General features: G+C 51.3%; 1 protein-coding gene across 1 annotated transcript in view; it reads left to right on the top strand.

The window, feature by feature from the left end:
- Nucleotides 1–2718: 2718 nt before the first annotated feature.
- TAMM41 (TAM41 mitochondrial translocator assembly and maintenance homolog) overlaps nt 2719–18234 on the top strand; it is a 99608-nt gene continuing 84092 nt past the window's right edge. Inside the window, exon 1 of the mRNA XM_058437264.1 lies at nt 2719–2796. Coding sequence (XP_058293247.1) covers nt 2776–2796 — 21 coding nt within the window. The 5' untranslated portion in view covers nt 2719–2775. The remainder of the gene's footprint in view (nt 2797–18234) is intronic.

The raw sequence follows: 18234 nt of genomic DNA, 5'->3' as shown, positions 1-18234 counted from the left end.
AAGATTTCCTCTTTGCTTTGGCAGGGGAAGGAGAAGAGTAACCATAGTAAAATTGCCCAGAGCATTGTGTATGGCAAAGGCTTACTCTCCAGGGGCCATTCAGAGCCTTATTCCACCTGGAGGAAGGGCCGCTCTCTGACTCTAGCTGCCTCACCCTTCCTGTCTCATCTAAAAGAGTAGAGGGAGAAACACGTGTGAAGATCACAGCCTAGACACACAGGCCCACTAAAAGACTGAGATTTGAGGGTCTGGGTGCAGTGGCTCACGCTTGTAATCCCAGCACTTTGGGAGGTGGGCAGATCACCAGGTCAGGAGATCGAGACCATTCTGGCTAACATGGTGAAACCCCATTTCTACTAAAAATACAAAAAATTAGCCAGGCGTGGTGGCAGGCACCTGTAGTCCCAGCTACTCCAGAGGCTGAGGCAGGAGAATCACTTGAACCTGGGAGGCAGAGGTTGCAGTGAGCTGACATCTCGCCACTGCACTCCAGCCTGGGTGACACAGCAAGACTCCGTCTCACAAAAAAAAAAAAAAAAAAAAAAAAGACTGAAATTTGATCATGAGATTGTAGAACACTTCCCCTCTCCCACACCTTACCAGCATACTAACAGTGCTTCAGGATAATAATCGTGAATTACATCCGAAAAGGTGCAAGATACAGACTTGATCTGAAGCGGGCAGGGTACCTAGCAAAGCCCGAAGACAACAGAGAAGAGAGAACCAAGAAGCATGTGAAGCCTCTGGCAGCTGCAGCTACAGCAGAAATTAAACACAGCCCAACTGCAAGCTAAATTAACATAAAAACCTCACTCTAACGGCCTATATGCTTTAGTTCCCATTTTCTGACACAATATGCCCTACTTTGACCAAACTGTTACAAGGCAAGCTAAAAGGCAAGTGAAAAACACAGTCTGGAGAACAAGCATTAGAACCAGACTCAACACAGATGTTGGAATTACCAGATAGGAAATTTAAAAGAAGTACGATTAATACGTGAAGGCCTCTAATGGAAAATGTAGACAACAGACAAGAACAGATGGGTAATGCAAGCAGAGGGATAGAAACTCTAAAAAGGAATAAAAAGAAAACGCTGGGAATGAAAAACACTAACAGAGATGAAGATGCCTTTGATAGGGCTCACCTGTAGACTGAACACAACCAAGGAAAGCATCAGTGACCTTGAATGTAGGTGAACAGAAACATACCAAACCGAAATGCAAAGAGAAAAAAGAAAGAGAACTAACCAAAGAACAAAAGTTTCAAGAACTGTGGATCAATTTCAGCAGGTGAAATATATGCACAATTAGTGGTTCCAACGGGTAAACATAATAATTCATCTAACCCCATCTGATTCCTTCAGGAGCAAACACCATCTTGTTTTTGTGTGTACTTTCAGAAACACAGAAGGATGTAAATATAACTAAGAAATAGACACCCATCACAGGCCGGGCGTGGTGGCTCACACCTGTAATCCTAGCACTTTGGGAGGCCTAGGCGGGTGGATCACCTGAGGTCAGGAGTTTGAGATCAGTCTGACCAACATGCAGAAACCCTGTCTCTACTAAAAATACAAAATCAGCCGGGCCTGGTGGTGCATGCCTGTGATCTCAGCTACTCGGAAGGCTGAGGCAAGAGAATCACTTGAACACAGGAGGCGGAAATTGCGGTGAGCAGAAATTGCACTATTGCACTCTAGCCTGGGCAACAAGAGCAAAACTCCATCTCAAGAAAAAAAAAAAAAGAGAAATAGACATCTATCACATACACATATGCTTATTCTAGTCACACTGTCCTTTACTTTCCTCTTTTAATATATTATGGAGATCAATTCACATGAACTCCTATAGAACTATGCATTCTTCCCTCAATGTCTCCATGGTACAGATGTGCTAGAGCTGAGTTAGCCACCCCTCTAATGGATTTAGATTTGACAGTATTTTGCTAATACAAACCATGAATCGAAAGTTATAGTGCTCTTAGCAAATAAAACAATACAGAGATTGCCTGGAACTTCTCTACAGTTGTCATTGTAGGTTGCAACTGTTTGTTCTTTGCCTTTTTCCCACTTCACATCTTGTTTCTCTTTGTTGCTTTTCCCCTCCTTTTCTGCCGGCGCCCCCCTACACACCTGTTCCTCCTGGGGAATTTCATTACTTCTTCACCACCCATCAATCAGACCCCTGCTGGGAGCTTTCCCAGACTGCGCCTCCGTTCGTGGCTCCTCTCTCTCTGCACCTCCCCAGCAGCATTTTGCAAGACAGCTTGTGATGCTGTAGTCTAACTCTGACACTTAGCCTAACTCTTGACAATTTGGTGACCTTTTTGCAGGGGAGGGGCCTGAGTCTTGTTGATCTGTGTTTCCACCACACAGATGCCAGGGCCTGTCATAGAATTAGCATTCAAAAAATGTTGGGTGAGTGATGATGTCTTAGATTGATTTCTCCTGTAGAGCTCACCACAGGACAATTTATGTTTCCCGTTTTGAGACTCATTTTATCTTTGCATTGGCAAACAATGCTATAGTGAAGCCCCTTCTACCCCTGGCCTTTTTCTCCTTGGTTTTCGAAGCAGTTTTACTGGGCCAAAGGGTATGGAATTATTTTTTCTTGCCACTTTGCCTTGCAAAATTGAGCATACTGGTTGGTTTGGTTTGTTTTTGTTTGTTTGTTTTTTTAAGTTGGGAGGCTGGTAAGAATCAGAATAGTAATCAAAAAACCTGTATGTCTGGAATTGGTTCCTTCCGGTGGATTCTCCGTCTCGCTGACTTCAAGAATGAAGCCTCGGACCCTCGTGGTGAGTGTTACAGTTCTTAAAGATGGTGTGTCCGGAGTTTGTTCCTTCAGATGTTCAGATGTGTCCGGAGTTTCTTCCTTTCGGTGGGTTCGTGGTCTCACTGACTTCAGGTGTGAAGCTGCAGACCTTCGCAGTGAGTGTTACAGCTCTTAAAGCTGGCGGTCCGGAGTTGTTTGTTCCTTCCAGTGGGTTCCTGGTCTCGCTGACTTCAGGAGTGAAGCCACAGACCTTGGCAGTGAGTGTTACAGCTCTTAAAGGTGGCGCGTCCCGAGTTGTTTGTTCCTTCCAGAGGGTTCGTGGTCTCGCTAACTTCAGGAGTGAAGCCACAGACCCTCGCAGTGAGTGTTACAGCTCATAAAGGTAGTGTGGACCCAAAGAGTAAGCAGCAGCAAAATTTATTGTGAAGAGTGAAAGAACAAAGGTCTCACAGTGTAGAAGGCGACCCGAGTAGATTGCCTCTGCCGGTTCAGGTGGCCAGCTGTTATTCCCTTATTTGGCCCCACCCACATCCTGCTGATTGGTCCATGTTACAGAGTGCTGATTGGTCCATTTTACAGAGTACTGATTGGTCCGTTTTACAGAGTGCTGATTGGTGCGTCTACAAACCTTTAGCTAGACACAGAGCGCTGATTGGTGCATTTTTACAATCCTCTAGCTAGACAGAAAAGTTCTCCAAGTCCCCACTCGACCCAGGAAGTCCAGCTGGCTTCACCTCTCACCTCGACCTTCCTTGATGGTTTGTAATCGCCTGATGGGGTCTTCCTGCCCACTGCACAGGCCAAACCAATTCATTGAGACTGTGGCATTGCAATAAAGAATTTAACTGATGTGAGGCTAGCCATGCCACCTGGGAGACGGAGTTGCTACTCAAATCAATCTCCCTGAAAATGTGGAGGCTGGGGTTTTTCCAGGGTGGTTTGGTGGGCGGGGGCTAGAGGAATGGGTGCTGCTGACTGGTTGGGGATGCAGTCATAGGGGTGTGGGAAATGCTCTTTTTGCACTGAATCTGCTTCCAGGTGGGGCCACAGGACTGGTTGAGCCAACAGTCGAGGGTCCAGGTGGGACCATCCAGTTGTCAGAAATGCAAAAACTTGAAAGGATTTTTGGTTGAAATGAAAGGGTTGCATTTCAAAAGGCCAATCTTAGGTTCTATAATAGTGAACTGGGAAAGTTGCAAATCTTGTGACCTCCGGAATAATGACTGGTAACCATTTAACTGAATTCTGAGCAGAATTCAGGCAGTCTTTCATTAGTTGGCTCTGGGGGTGGTGGGAACCAAGTGGGCAAGACAGCTGAGGCTCGGCCACACACACAGAAAGCACCGACCCTGTGTGAAAAGACAGATGCTAGGACAAACATGGGGACCTGATGTGACAGCCATGGGAACAGCAGTGCCATGGTGATGTCTAATGGATAATTGTCAGCAAGTGCTGTTGGCCCCACTTTCAAGGGACGTCCAGAACCCAGCCCTTTCCCCCACCCCTGCTGCCACCCCTCTGGTCCTGCCACTGTCATCACTTGCCTGGATCCTTGCAGTGGCCTCTGTGGGTTCCCTCCCTCCACCCACCCGCTCCTGGGTCCCTGGTCCACGCAGCATCCAGAGGTCTTCAGGTCCCTGACTGCATTCCTCCTCTTCTCAGAAGAGGCTCCCCTGCCGGGATAAAGGGCAGAGTCCTCCAGGGCCCTGTGTGAACTCCTGCTCCCTTGACCTCTGAGTCCTCACCTCCTCTTACCCTCCACCGGCTCCCCCTCAGCCACACCAGCCTCCTCGTCATTCCTCCAACGAGCCAGGCACCCGCAGACCTCCAGGCCTTTGCACTGGCTGAGCCCTCAGGCCGGGCCTGCTCTTCCCGGATGCACACACGGCTCACTCACCCACTTATTTTAAGCCTTTGCTTCCACTCTACCTAACACGCCAACACCACCCACCCCAGCTCGATCTTTCTCCTGAGCACATTTCCAATCAAACACGCAACATATGATCTCTATTTACCACCATTATTGTCTGGCTTTCCTCACTGAAATCGGAACCCTGAAGACAGGAATTTTCCTGTTTTGTGCACTGTGGTAACTACTCAGCAACTCGAACAGTGCTGGGCACATGGAGTAGAAGATCAATAAGTATTTATTGAATAAATGAATGAACAGTGTTTGCTGAAAGAACCTTCACACTCAGGAATATTTTAAGTGTTGCTGCAATTCCCGACCAGCAAGATGCAGAGGAAAACCTTGAGAAGAGGACCCAGAGAAGGAAACCACAGTGTTTACACACCGGCACCTGAGATAGCGAAAATGCCAGCTCAGAGCTGGAGCCTGGTCAAGGAGGACAAAGGTCCTGACAAGGACTGTACCATGCAGAGATCACTGCCTGCTACCTGGGGTATGAGACTCTCCTCGATTCAACAATATTCTGATGAGACAGTCAACCTGATTCCTAACAGGAGGGGTCAAGGCAAGGTGGTCTAGCCAGCCAGTAGGATTGAATGACAAGCACAGACCCATGCCAGAATTAGAGGCCAGGCAAGAGGTTCCACAAACGCACCTCCTAAGTGCTTGGTGCTGAGACCACAAAGCCAAAGAAATGAGCCTTCTTGATTTGATTGCAGACTCAGCAAAAATGAACCTAAGCCTGCTCCCCATGGCTGGGTCGTGTCCTGGGGAGGCACCAGCATTCAGCTTGGCCTGCTTCAGTATATAGTTTTTATCCGTGTGTGTGTTCTGTTGGGACTCTGGACATCTAGACATCTGTGCAGGGGGGCTGGTGAGGAGACCAGTCTCCCTGGCAGGCCTGGATGTAGCCTAGCCTGAGGCGGGAGGGGACCACAGGTGGGGCTGGATGTTCTTTCAGCCTCCCTGGCAGAGATCAAGGTCAGCTTGGCCAAGCTTCTGCAGTGGCTGGCTCTCATGCGGGGGAGGGAGGCAGTTCCCAGAGCAGGAATGCCTTCCCTGGGGCTCATTTCCTTGCAGGGGAAGAGTCATCCTCCCCTCAGTACCTCCTTCACTAAAGCCTATAGGAGGCGAGTGACCTGGGGAATCCGTGCCCCAGGGGCAAACCTCTGGGCTCTAGCTTAGCCCCGCCCTGGGGAAACATTCACAGCCCCTCGGGAGGAGAGCCCAGCTGCAGGAAGACTGTAGGGCAGGGCCCAGCTGCCAGGTCCTGGGCTGTTGGTGACAGTAGCCCCAGCTACAAACTCTCCTGGCCTGGGGGCAATTCCCTTCCCTGGTTACAACAGATTCCCACCCCACCCTGCCCTACTGCCCACCCCTGGGCAGGGAGGCATGGGAAGATGGTAGGAGAGGGGAAGCAGGGGCCAGACAGGAGGAAGAGATGATGCCCTGGGCCAGGTGGTCACACCTGCTGAAGTGGGAAACTCTGGCTTCTCCCAGTAGAAATTTCAGGATTCCAAAAAATTGGACCAGCAAATAAACTTAGTGACAGTCACACCAGCCTTCTGGAAACTCATAGTAGGTGTCCACTGCCCCGCGGGTCCCCAGGACCCCTCTGCCTGTGGCCTCGGGGACCCAGTACTGTACTTCCAATGCTCTGCAGACACACCTAGGGCTCGAATCCCATCTCACTGATTCCACAAATACTGATTTGTGGCCTACTGGGTGCGAGGCCTCTGTGGCTGTGAGGGAGGCAAGGTCCCTGCTCCAGTGGGAGTGACAGGTGTAAAACAGGACGACTTCAGAACCTGGGAAGGGGGTCAAAGCAGAGTACTGGGAAATGGGCGGGCGCGGGGCAGTCTGGGATGGGGGAAACAGCAAATCTTTGCCATCTGTTCCTGGCCGGATATCATTGGGGGTGCTACCTGATCTCTCTTCAGCCTCAGTTTCCTCACCTGGACGGTGGAGCTGGAGCCCCCCCACTCCTGGACCCTGCTCTCTGGGCTGCCTCTAGGAAGCCTGCCATGCTAAGCCCTGCTCCCCGTCTCCATGGCTGTCAGTCCCTCCCGAGTATGTCCCCCGAAAAGGAGGCCGCTGGCCGCAGAGGGAGATGAATAACCCAAGGTGGCCCGGCCTGTACCTAGGGCCCCATGGCTCCTGAGGCCCAGCCTGGGTGGACCCTGGAAGGGGCTTTCTCTGTCTGTGGGTTTTGCCCTGGTTCCTGGAGCCCTTTCCCTATGGGCACCTCTCAGCATGATTAACACAGGCAGACAGGACCTGAAGGGGCCATTGGTCCTTCTGAAAATGTTCACCAGGCAGTGTGAGTGTGGAGAGGCCATGCGCAATGTGTGGGACTCTGCCCTGCACCCGCTCAGAGCCTCAGCCCTTCAGAGCCACTGGTAATGATTTGCTGTGGGTGGGGTCACCCTGATACTTCTCTGAGGTCTATTTTCCTTTCAGTTTTTCTGAGAAACTGAGAGGATCACATGACTGCATGCCGCCTAAACTAGGGTATGCACAGCCCGCGTTCTGTGCAAGGAGGGCGCAAAGCAGCAGAGTGTCTGTGACCCACCTGCCACCTTTCCAGTGCTACTACAAGATTTGCAAGAAACCGTCGTCCATCAGGAACCATCTCTATTAAAAAAGATAAAATAGAGCAGGGCAGGGGAGAAGTGCTGCAGGCTCCCACGTTGCTGGGCACATGGCAGCGTGGACATCTCACCCGGCTCCTCCCCAAAGCCATTGGTGTCCACTGTCAATGTTCTTGGACCTCAGAGACTTCGTCCTCTCCAATCTAAATGCAGGGAGACATTTGACCTGGACTCTCTCAGGTATTTTGCAAAATGCAAGACATTCTCATTGACTCTGGTCACTCTGCTGTGCACTAGATGTCAAAACCTCTTCCTCCTGTCCAGACTTTGGTCCTTTGACCGACAACCCCCCATCCCCTCCCTCTACCACTCTCCGGCCCCTGTTCACCATCCATCTACTCGCTACTACTATGGGGTCAACGTTTTTAGATCAGCACTTCCGGGACATCATGTGGAATTGGTCTCTCTGAGGTGGTGGAGATGCTAAGTAGCGGGATATCCTCATTCCACGGTGCATACATCTATCTAATCCTCACATTGTACCGCATGAATGAATACAAGCATGATTTGCCAATTAAAATAATAGTAATAAAGACAGAATAAATATAGTAAAATACAAGAAGTGTGGCTTCACCTCCCCACCTACTTGATTTTTGTCTTCAGTCGTGCAACTATGTTGGGGTGATCTTATTACTCCTTTTCTTCGGTGGACACGTGCAACAAAATCTTGACAGAATTGAAAGGTGCATCGTCTGGCAGCCCTGCGTCAGCCCCAGCTTCTTGTTGGCAAGGCTGACGTCACAGCCTCAGGCTGCCCAGCTTAGACAACGCTGGCTTCCTACGATGGTTGTCGCTGGGCAAGGGAGGTTCTGTGTCTCTGCCACTGCTGCTGGTGCTCTGGGTGGAGAGGGAGGCCACAGGGTCATGCTGGGGGGCTTTACTAAAACTGTCTGGCTTCTTCTGCAGGCCGGCAGGTGCGCTGGCAGGAACAGTGGTCTTCTTCTGAATGCTGAACATGGGACAAGCTGGCTCGCTGTGAGCCTGCTTCAGCGGGAGAGGGACAGTGGAAACTTCAGTGGATAGAGAAGGACAGGTGGGAACCCCAGGAGGAAGGGACTGTGGTCTGATGGTGGACTGCTGCTTTTGTTTGTTCTAAAATGAGGTAGGTGGCCATAGGATAGTGAAATGCTTTTTTTTTTTTTTTTTTTTTTTTTAATTGGCACAGAGATGTTCTTGGCCTGGAATCCTGTTCTTGGCCACCACGAGCTGGGTTGTTTGGGGGTTCTGGTATCCAGGAATGGCTTTTTGTATGTTGTCAGCGGCATCTCCTGGCCACAGTTCACCCACCGGTTCCTCATAACTTGTTTCAATGGGGGCCACTCCCTGAGGTCTAGTGTTAGTAACTTTTGAATGAGTCTTTCGAGTTGAAGGGGGAAAAAATGGTGGGGCATGGTAGCTTCCTGTGAGAATTGTATTCTCGAGGTCCATTGTGTTCCCTGAATAGAAGGGCAGGGTCCCGGACACAGTATGGTAGAGTATGACGCCAAGGCCCTATATGTCCGTGGCAGGGCACTGGTACCCCAGCCCAGGAAGAGTTCTGAGCAGGAATGGTGGTCTTCTGCCCTGACTTCTGACCCTCCTCATGCAGCTGAAAATTAAAAGTGGGAACAGCTGGCTCCCTTTGAGCCCTCTTTGGTTCCACAAGGAAGGCAGACTTTGTCAGATGGGGAAGAACAGGTGGGACCCCCAGGAGGAAGGGCTATGCTCCAATGATGGAGCGCTTCCTCCTCTGTACTTTTCTCTACCCCAGGATTAGGTACGTGGCCATGGGATAATCATATACGTATTTTTTTGTGGGAGAGAATATTGATTCTGAGATGTGTGCTGCTTGGAATCCCATGGCCACCATGACCAGGGTTGTAGGGGGCATAGGTGTCCAGGGTCTCTGTATGGTGTCAGCAGTGTCTTCTGGCCGGCATTGACCCAGGGGTCCCACGTCAGCTCGTTTAGTGGGGGCCGCTCCCTGGGGTCGAGGCTGAGGAATTGTTTTACTAGTGTTTCCAGTGGAAATGAAGAAATAAGTGGGGAGTCATACTGTCACATAGCTTGAGGCGGGAAGGGACTGGGGTGGGACCCACGGAGGCTCTGAGAAAGGCCTGGGCCTCAGAAGATGGGGAAGCAGGAGGACCCACTTAGAGGCCTTCACAACCTTCTAGGGCACAGGCCAGAATGCAGTTTAGGTTTCAGAAGAGGGCTGCGTCCCTCACGCTCTTCTTGAGACTACAGAGCTCCAGCTCCTTGGGCCCTTTCCGTGCAGACATGGTTCTGGGGCCCCGGCTACACAGACACCCTTCTGATGGTTGTCGTCTGCAGCCAGGCAGGGAGTGTGGGCCGACCCGCCCCTTCCATTGCCAAGTGGACAGATTAAGGGAGCCTCTGGGGGCAGGATTGCTGGACTGGGAATTGGACTTGGAGTGTAATCCAAATGCCCCATGGGCCCCACCTCTTCTCTGGAGCTCGGCTTCAAGAAAACTGGGACAAGGGATGGCAAGACCAGCTCTCAGGACCCTTGTCCCTCCACCCTGTGATGCTTTTAGATGGTTCTCAGGGGCCACCTTTTTCAGGAAGAATTCTCAGGTTATAGGAAAGTAAAGGGAGGAACCGTGCTTTGAGTGGCACTTTGATCAGGCTCTAGACTAGGTGTTGGTTTGATGGGGTTTGCTTTTCCTCCTGCCTCATCCCACTTCACAAAACCTGAGTCCTGGCTAGGCCGAGAGTGAGATTCCTGTTTCTAGATTTTCATCATTCCGCGTTGCACAGGAGGAGGTCTGGGGGAAAAGGGGACAGATACTAGCAAGTATATAGAAGATATATATGCACCAGGCTCTGTAGCAGCTGCTGACATCTGGTCCAGCGGCCATGGAGACGGGGGCGGGGCCAGGTGGCAGTGACGCAGCGGGGGGCATTTCTCCCAACGGCCAACGGCCCCCCCAAGCCTGGGCAGAGTCGGAGCCAGGACTGGGAGGCAGAGCCAGAGACCCGTAAGCGGAGCTGAACCCCTACAACCTTGTCCAGTAGGGAACTCAGGATCCCCAAGATTGGACAGGCAAATAAGCTTAGCGACAGTCCCACCAGTCTTCCCGAGAGTCACGGTAGGCATCCACTTCCCCTGCGGATCCCCAGGCCTGCTGTATCAGGCGACCTTGGGGACGGACCCAGGGCTGCATTTCCAATGCTCTGCAGACACACCTTGGACTTGAATTCCAGGATCTCACTGATTCCACAAATATTGATTGAGGGCCTCCTGGGTGCCAGGGCTGTGTGGCTGTCAGGGAGGCAAGGTCCCTGTTCCAGTAGGGGTGACAGGTGTAAAACAGGATGACTTCAGAACCCAAAAATGGGGACAAAGCAGAGTACTGGGAAGTGGCTGGGTGGGTGCGGGGCAGCCTGGGACGGGGTAAACAGCAAATCTTTGCCATCTGTTCCTGGCCAGATTTCATTGGGGATGCTACCTGATCTCTCTTCAGCCTGTTTCCTCACCTGGACAGTGGAGCTGAACCCACCCCCCATTATCTGACCCTGCTCTCTGGGCTGTCTTTCGGGAACCCGCCCTGCTCAGGCCTGCTCCCCACCCTCCATAGCTGTCATCCCCCCAGGAGAAGAATGTCTGCCATATGGAGGCTGCTGGCAGCAAAGGGAGATGAATAAGCCAAGGTTGCCCAGCCTACACGCTGGCCCAGGTGGACATTTGAAAGGAGTTTCTCTGTTTGTGGGTTTTTGCCCTGGTGTCTGGAGCCCCTTCCCTATAGTCCCTTGACCCAGCCCAGCTCTATGGGCTGGAAGCCCTGGCTTCTGAAGAGGAGATGTCAAGTTCTACCATAGGTCACAGCCAGAAAGAATTCTGGCCCTGTCCAATGATAGTAAAAGCCAGGCCTGGGGAAGGTACCCTCTCACAGGACAGCACTTCCAGAGGAGGCACAGCAGCAAGGTGGAGGGACAGACTCTGATGGGCCCTTGGGGAGTCAAGCAGAATCCACAGGGGCCTTCTTTCTGGGGGTACAAACTGGCATTGGGTGGAGGGAGATCCAGTATTGACACCGGAGGGACCTTCACCCCCAATGTGGATTTAAAGGACAGCAGCTCACTGGGGAGACAAGGGGTTCCACAACACTCCCACCCTCTCCTGAGCCTGCTTCTTGCTTCCTGGTCCTGCTGTTTATTGGAGAAGGAGAATCTTACCTGACTCAACAGTGGGCAGGATCACTGCATGCTCAAGGCTGGGCACACAGATGCCGGCCATGCACAAGGGCGGGGCCTTCTGGACCTTCCTCAGGGTCCATAGGAACCCACGAGGCAGCTCCCTGATAGGTGTTGATGGGGCACCTGCACCCATAGATTCACTGCCTGACACGGAAACACCGGGTTCCTGGGAAGCTGGAACCTGCCTTATGAAAGCCCCCATTCCTATCACGCCCTCCATCCCTCGGGGCTGCTGCTGTGTCTTGCCATCAACCCTCTTCTGACCCACAGGACACCTGCCTTGCCTAGAAGCACCCCTTCAACCTGGGCCTGGATGAAGGCTCACTCCTCCGTCAGGCCTCTGAGGGGGATGGCTCTGTGCCACTTTTAGCAAAAGGGGAAACCATCGCAACACAAAAGCAAATGCCGCACTAGACAGCCAGGAGCCCAGCAGCACAAGTGGCCCCTTAAGGTGCTTTGGGGACCACACCCCGCCACTGACCCCAGCACAGCCTGGTTCCCAGGGCTTCGGGATCCTCCTGGGAACCTCTCAGAAGGATTAACACAGGCAGACAGGACCTGAAGGGGCTGCTGGTCATTCTGAAAATGCTCATGAGGCAGTGTAATTGTGGGGAGGCCATGCACAATGTGTGAGACTCTACCCTGCACCCGCTCAGAGCCTCAGCCCTTCAGAGCCATTAATAATGATTTGCTGTGAGTAGGGTCACCCTGATTCTTCTCTGAGGTTTCGTTTCCTTTCAGTTTCTCTGAGTAACAGCGAGAACCACATGACTGCATGCCGCCTAAACTAGGGTGTGCACAGCCCCCGTTCTGTGCAGGGAGGGCGCAAAGCAGCAGAATGTCTGTGACCCACCTGCCACCTTTCCAATGCTACTACAAGATTTGGAAGAGACAGTCATTTATCAGGAACCATCTTTATTTAAAAAGATAAAGTAGAGCAGGGCAGGGGAGAAGTGCTGCAGGCTCCATTGGTGCTGGGCACGTGGCAGCGTGGGTGTCTCGCCAGGCTCCTCCCCGCAGCTGTTGCCATCCACTGTCAGGTTTCAATGTTCTTGGACCTCAGGGCCTTCATCCTCTCCAATCTAAATGCAGGGACACATTTGACACGGACTCTCTCAGGTGTTTTGCAAAATGCAAGACATTCTCATTGACTCTGGTCACCCTGCTGTGCACTAGATGTCAAAACTTCTTCCTCCTGTCCAGACTTTGGTCCTTTGACCAACAACCCCCCCATCCCCTCCCTCTGCTGCTCTCTGACCCCTGGTCACCATTGATCTACTTGCTACTTCTATGGGGTCAACGTTTTTAGATCAACACTTCCGGGACATCATGTGGAATTCGTCTCTCTGAGGTGGTGGAGATGCTAAGTAGCGGGATATCCTCATTCCACGGTGCACACATCTATCGAATCCTCACATTGTACCCCATGAATGAATACAAGCCTGATTTACAAATTAAAATAATGCTAATAAAGACAGAATAAATATAGTAAAATGCAAGAAGTGTGGCCTGACTGCCCCACCTACTTGATTTTTGTCTTCAGTCATGCAACTATGTTGGGGCAATCTTATTCCTCCTTTTCTTGGCTGGACACAGGCAAAAACATTTTATTTGAAAGAAAAGGCATATCCTGGCAGCTCTGCAGCAGCACCAGCTTCTTGCTGGCTTGGATGACGTCACAGCCTCGGCTGCCCAGCTTGGAAGACGCTGGCTTTCTGCGATGGTTTTTGAGGCAGAAACGTTTCTGTGTCTCTACCACTGCTGCTGGTGCTCTGGGTGAAGTGGGAGGCCACAGGGTCATGCTGGGGGGCTTGTTTAGCCAGAGATGTTTCTGGGTCTGCACAACTGCTGCTGGTGCTCTGGGTAGAGGGTGAAGCCACAGGGTCATGCTGGAGCCTTGTTACAGAACACCACTGCTGCTGCTGGTGCTCAGGGTGGAGGGAGAAGCCACAGAGTCACGGGGAAGGCTTGCTGAGCCAAGGATGTTTCTGCATCACCGCCACTGCTGCTGGTGCTCTGGGTGGAGGGGGAGGCCACAGGGTCACGCTGGGAGGCTTGGTGAGCCAGGAAGGTTTCTGGCCCTCCACCACTGCTGCTGGTGCACTGGATAGAGAAGGAGGCCAGAGTGTCATACTTGAAGGATTGGAGAGCCAGGGAGGTTTTTGATTCTGAACCACTGCTGCGGGTGCTCTGGATGGAAGGAAAGCCCACAGGGTTATGCTAGGGAGCTGGTTGAGCCAGGGACGTTTCTGGGACTCCACCACCGCTGCTGTTGCTCTGGGTGGAGGGGGAGGCCACGGGGTCATGCTTAAGGGTTTGTTGAGCCAGGGACATTTCTGGGACTCCACCACCGCTGCTGGTGCTCTGGGTGGAAGGGGAGGCCATGGGGTCATGCTGGGGGACTTGTTGAGCCAGGGATATTTCTGGGTCTCTACTACTGCTGCTGGTGCTCTGGGTGGAGAGAGAGGCCACAGGATCACACTGGGGGGCTTGATTGAAGCTCTCTGGCTTCCTCTGCAGGCCGGCAGATGCACTGGCCAGAAAGGGGCTCTTCTGCTGAATGCTATGAGTCCACTTCAGTGGGAGAAAAAGGGTGGAAACTTCAACGGATAGGGAAAAACAGTTGGGAACCCCAAAAGGAAGGGACTGTGCTCTGAGAGTAAACTGCTTCTTTCATTTTGTTTCTTCCAAAATAATGTAGGAGGCTATGGGAAAATTGAATAATTCTTCTTTGATTGCCATGGATAGGATCTCAGCCTGGAATCCCACGGCCGCCAAGAGCTGGGTTGTTTTGGGGTTTAAGTGGTCCAGGGTTTGTTCTTCATATGTTGTCAGAGGCAACTGTTCACCTACGGGCCCCTCATCACTTTTTCTAGTGCTGTCTGCTCCCTGGGGTCTACTGTTAATAGTTTATTATTGAGGCTTTTGAGACCTCGGGCAAAGCCTACTGGGGAAAATTATCTTCCATTTTAAATTTTTGCCGTGAAGACCCTAATGCCGCGTGAGCAGAAGGGCAGAACTTCGCCCACCATGTGATAGAACGTTACTCCGAGGCTCCAAACATCCACAGCAGGGCATTGGTTGCTCTGGCCCAGGAAGAGTTCCAGGGCCATGCAGGGGTAGGTGCCACAAAGAGCTATCAGCTTCTGTTCCTCATGGACTATGGTACAGAAGCTGAAGTCCGTGATTGTAATGTTACCGTCCTCATCAAGGATGATGATTTCCAGGTTCAGGTCTCTCTCTATGTGAAATCTATTTGCTATGGCCATACTACATGGCCAACAGAATCGGCCTGAACATGGTCCAGGCCTTCTTCTCCCTCATGAGGCCACGGCGGTGTATCGGTTGTGTGAGTCTCCTCTTCTTGCACACTCTGTTACTAAATAAATAACTCATGATGGAGGTGTCAATCAGTTGATATAATTGTACAATATTGAAGTGGCAGAGAGACTTCAAAATACTTCTCTCTCTCTAGAAAGTGATGCTGGGAGAGCCAGCCTTGGGTGTGATTTCAATGGCCACCTGGGTCCCAGTCAGCATGTGATGAGCCAGTTTGACCTCACTGAACGTGCCACGGCCGATGGTGTCCAGGATTTTACACTTCTGGAGCTCCTGGTCAGGTGGAGTGGAGGCTGATCCCTGCTCCCTGGTACCACCACTCTACACTGACTATAAAACTACTCTCAGTGTAGTGACTATGCTAACAATACTGACCCCACCTACTTGATTTTTGTCTTCAGCCATGCAACTATGTTGTGGTAATCTAATTCCTCCTTTTCTGTGTGGACACAGGCAGAAACATTTTAAAAGAATGGAAATGCATGTCCTGGCAGCCCTGTGGCAGTGCCAGCCTCTTGTTGGCGAGGCTGACATCACAGCCTCAGGCTGCCCAGCTTGAATGACGCTGGCATCCTGGGGTGGTTGTTGCTGTATCAGGGACATTTCTGGGTCTCCGCCACTGCTACTGGTGCTCTTGGTGGAGAAGAAAGCCACAGGCTGATACTGGAAGGCTTGTTGAGCCAGGGACATTTCTGGGTCTCCGCCACTGCTACTGTTGCTCTGGGTGGAGGAGGAGGCCACAGAAGTTTTCTGGCTCTCCACCACTGCTGCTGGTACACTGGATAGAGAAGGAGACCAGAGTGTCATACTACAAGGACTGGAGAGCCAGGGAGGTTTTTGATTCTGAACCACTGCTGCTGGTGCTCTGGGTGTTAGGCAATTCAACCTAGCAAACATTTACCCAATGCCAGCTGGGCCCAAAGTCCAGTGTCAGACACAGAAGGGTCCAAAAGAACTTACTGATCCTAGTTCTGTCCTCCTAGTGCTGACCTTGGCAAGCCACAGTAGAAAATGCCCTGTAGCCCAGGGTAGGGGCCACTGAAGAGCTGAGGGACATCGAAGGGAAGAACAAGTCCCAACCTGGGCAGCCAAGGAGGGCTCCCTGGAGGAGGGGACACCTGAGAGGCAATGCCGGAGGAAGCATGGCTTCTGAAAGCAGAGTTCAGGAGGGGTAGGTGCTCCAGGCAGAAGAGGCGGCATAAGGAAAGATGAGGAAGGGGCATCTTTAGAGACCCTGAGCTAGTTCAGTTCTGCTGATGCAAGAGCCATGGGTGGGCCAGGAAATAGCTATGACAACACTGACTGGAGGCGGGCACTCTGCAGGTGGCTTCTGTCCAAAAAGGCAGATCCCAGCCATGTGGGGAGGGCCCCCAATGCCCAGGAAAATGCAGCAGCAGGAGACAGGCAGTGCGTCCAGCGGGAAAGAGCTCAGGCGACAGAGTCAGACATCCTGGATCCCAGCTCCTGCTCAGCCACCCATGAGCTGTGTGACAATGGGCAAGTTACTGAAGCTTTCTGGGCTTCAGCTTCCTCATCTATACAGTAGGCGTCAGACCATTTATAAGCACAATAAGACACTGTACTTACTAAGGGAATATCACATTTCCTGACACCCAGGGGCAGCCACCTACCACAGTTTGTTGAGCAATTATCTTTCTTGACACTCATCAGTCTAGATAAGGCACATCCTTTCTGGGACTGCTAGACTCTAAAAGCTTCCAAGGGTCAAGTTCATCTTCACAATGGAGACTCTGACCAGAAAAGAGGTTGCAGGCTCAGAAAAAAAAGGCAAAAGGGATGATGAAAATACTCATCAAAGTATTTCAGGGGGAGGAGGACCAAGTAGAAAGCATGACACCCTCATAGTGGGCAAGGAAGGGAGTTAACCATTTCCTTGCTGCAAAGGTGGGGCCTTGAGATGGGCTGCTGGTAAATGACCCAGTCAGTGGAGACCAGATGACGTCCTACTCTGGAACTGGATGCAGGTGCCATCAACCCTTCAGGAGTGGGGGGAGTGTAAGAGAAAACCATCCAGGGTTGCTGGGACATCCTGGCATGATGGTGGCCAGGGAAGGCCCAGAGCAGGCACCTCCCCAGTCCCAACATCCCCACCACCCGCCTAGGGAGAACAGACCTGTTGGATAAATCAAAGACGCCGTCTTAGGCATCGGTTCCAGGTTCTTCCCCCTCCACTTGGCACCCCCTAAACCCACCAAGCACAGCCCGCCAAATAAGCACCCAATCAAAAGGAAACACCTCCTGCTAGCCCCGAGGTCCCGCCCTCCGACCAATCACCAATCACCACATCACTCTAAAGGACATAAATACTCAGCCCCAGCAGCTCTCTCTCTCTCTCTCCCCTTCTCTTCATCTTCTCGCATGCTGAGCCTCAAATAAAGATCTCTTGGCTGCCACTGGTGTCGTCTCTGACTAGCCTGTCGCCCTTCAAGACCCACACCCAGGAAAGAAGTGACTTTAAAGGGACTTAACTAGAACCACAAGGATGAGCCATAGCAAGTGCTGGCCAGGACATGGAGATGGTGGCACCTTCACACACTGCCCCTGGAAATCTGAAAAGGGGCAGCCACTTGGGAAATCACCTGGCAGCTCCCAAACAGTTAAACACAGAGTTATCCTATGCCCCAGCAATTCCACTCCTCCACGTCTGCCCAAGGGACTGGAAAACACACATCCACATGTGAATGCTCACAGCACCATTATTCATAACCACCAAAATGTGAAAACAACCCGAGTCCATCAAAGGATGAACAGAGAAGCAAAATGCAGTTGATCACTGCAATGGAAAGTTATTTAGCAACACAAAGGAACAAAGTGTGGACACACGCAACAACACAGATGAACTTTGAAAACGTGCTCAGTGAGAGAAACTAGTCACAAAACACTGTACGCATGGATGTATATGGCTGCATGCACTGTGCGATTCTATTCCCATGAAACGTCCAGAACAGGCAAATGCAAAGAGACAGAAAGCAGATTCGTGGTTATCAGGGGCTGGAGAGAGGAGAGAAGAAGGAGTGACTGCAATGAGTATGGAGCTTCCTTTTGGGGTGATGAAAATGTTCTGAAATTGGATATTGGTGATGGTTGCACAGCTGTATGAATCTACCAAAAAATGCTGAATTGTATCCTGAAAATGGGTGAATTTCATGTGATACAAATGTTGATAAAAATAAACACCTATTTTTTAAAAAGTGACTTAAGGCAGGAAATAGAACAGAGTAGTCATGAACAGGGAGTGCAAACTACAGCCCCTGGGGCAAATCTAGCCCCCTATTTCTATAAATAGAGTTTTATTAGGACATAGCCATGGCCATTCATTTCCACATCATCTAAGGCTGCT

This window comes from Hylobates moloch, unplaced genomic scaffold (genome assembly GCF_009828535.3).
Source record: "Hylobates moloch isolate HMO894 unplaced genomic scaffold, HMol_V3 SCAFFOLD_4, whole genome shotgun sequence".
Lineage (NCBI taxonomy): Eukaryota > Metazoa > Chordata > Mammalia > Primates > Hylobatidae > Hylobates > Hylobates moloch.
The sequence above is the reverse complement of the archived record's forward strand: the minus strand, read 5'-3'. Positions and strand labels throughout refer to the sequence as shown.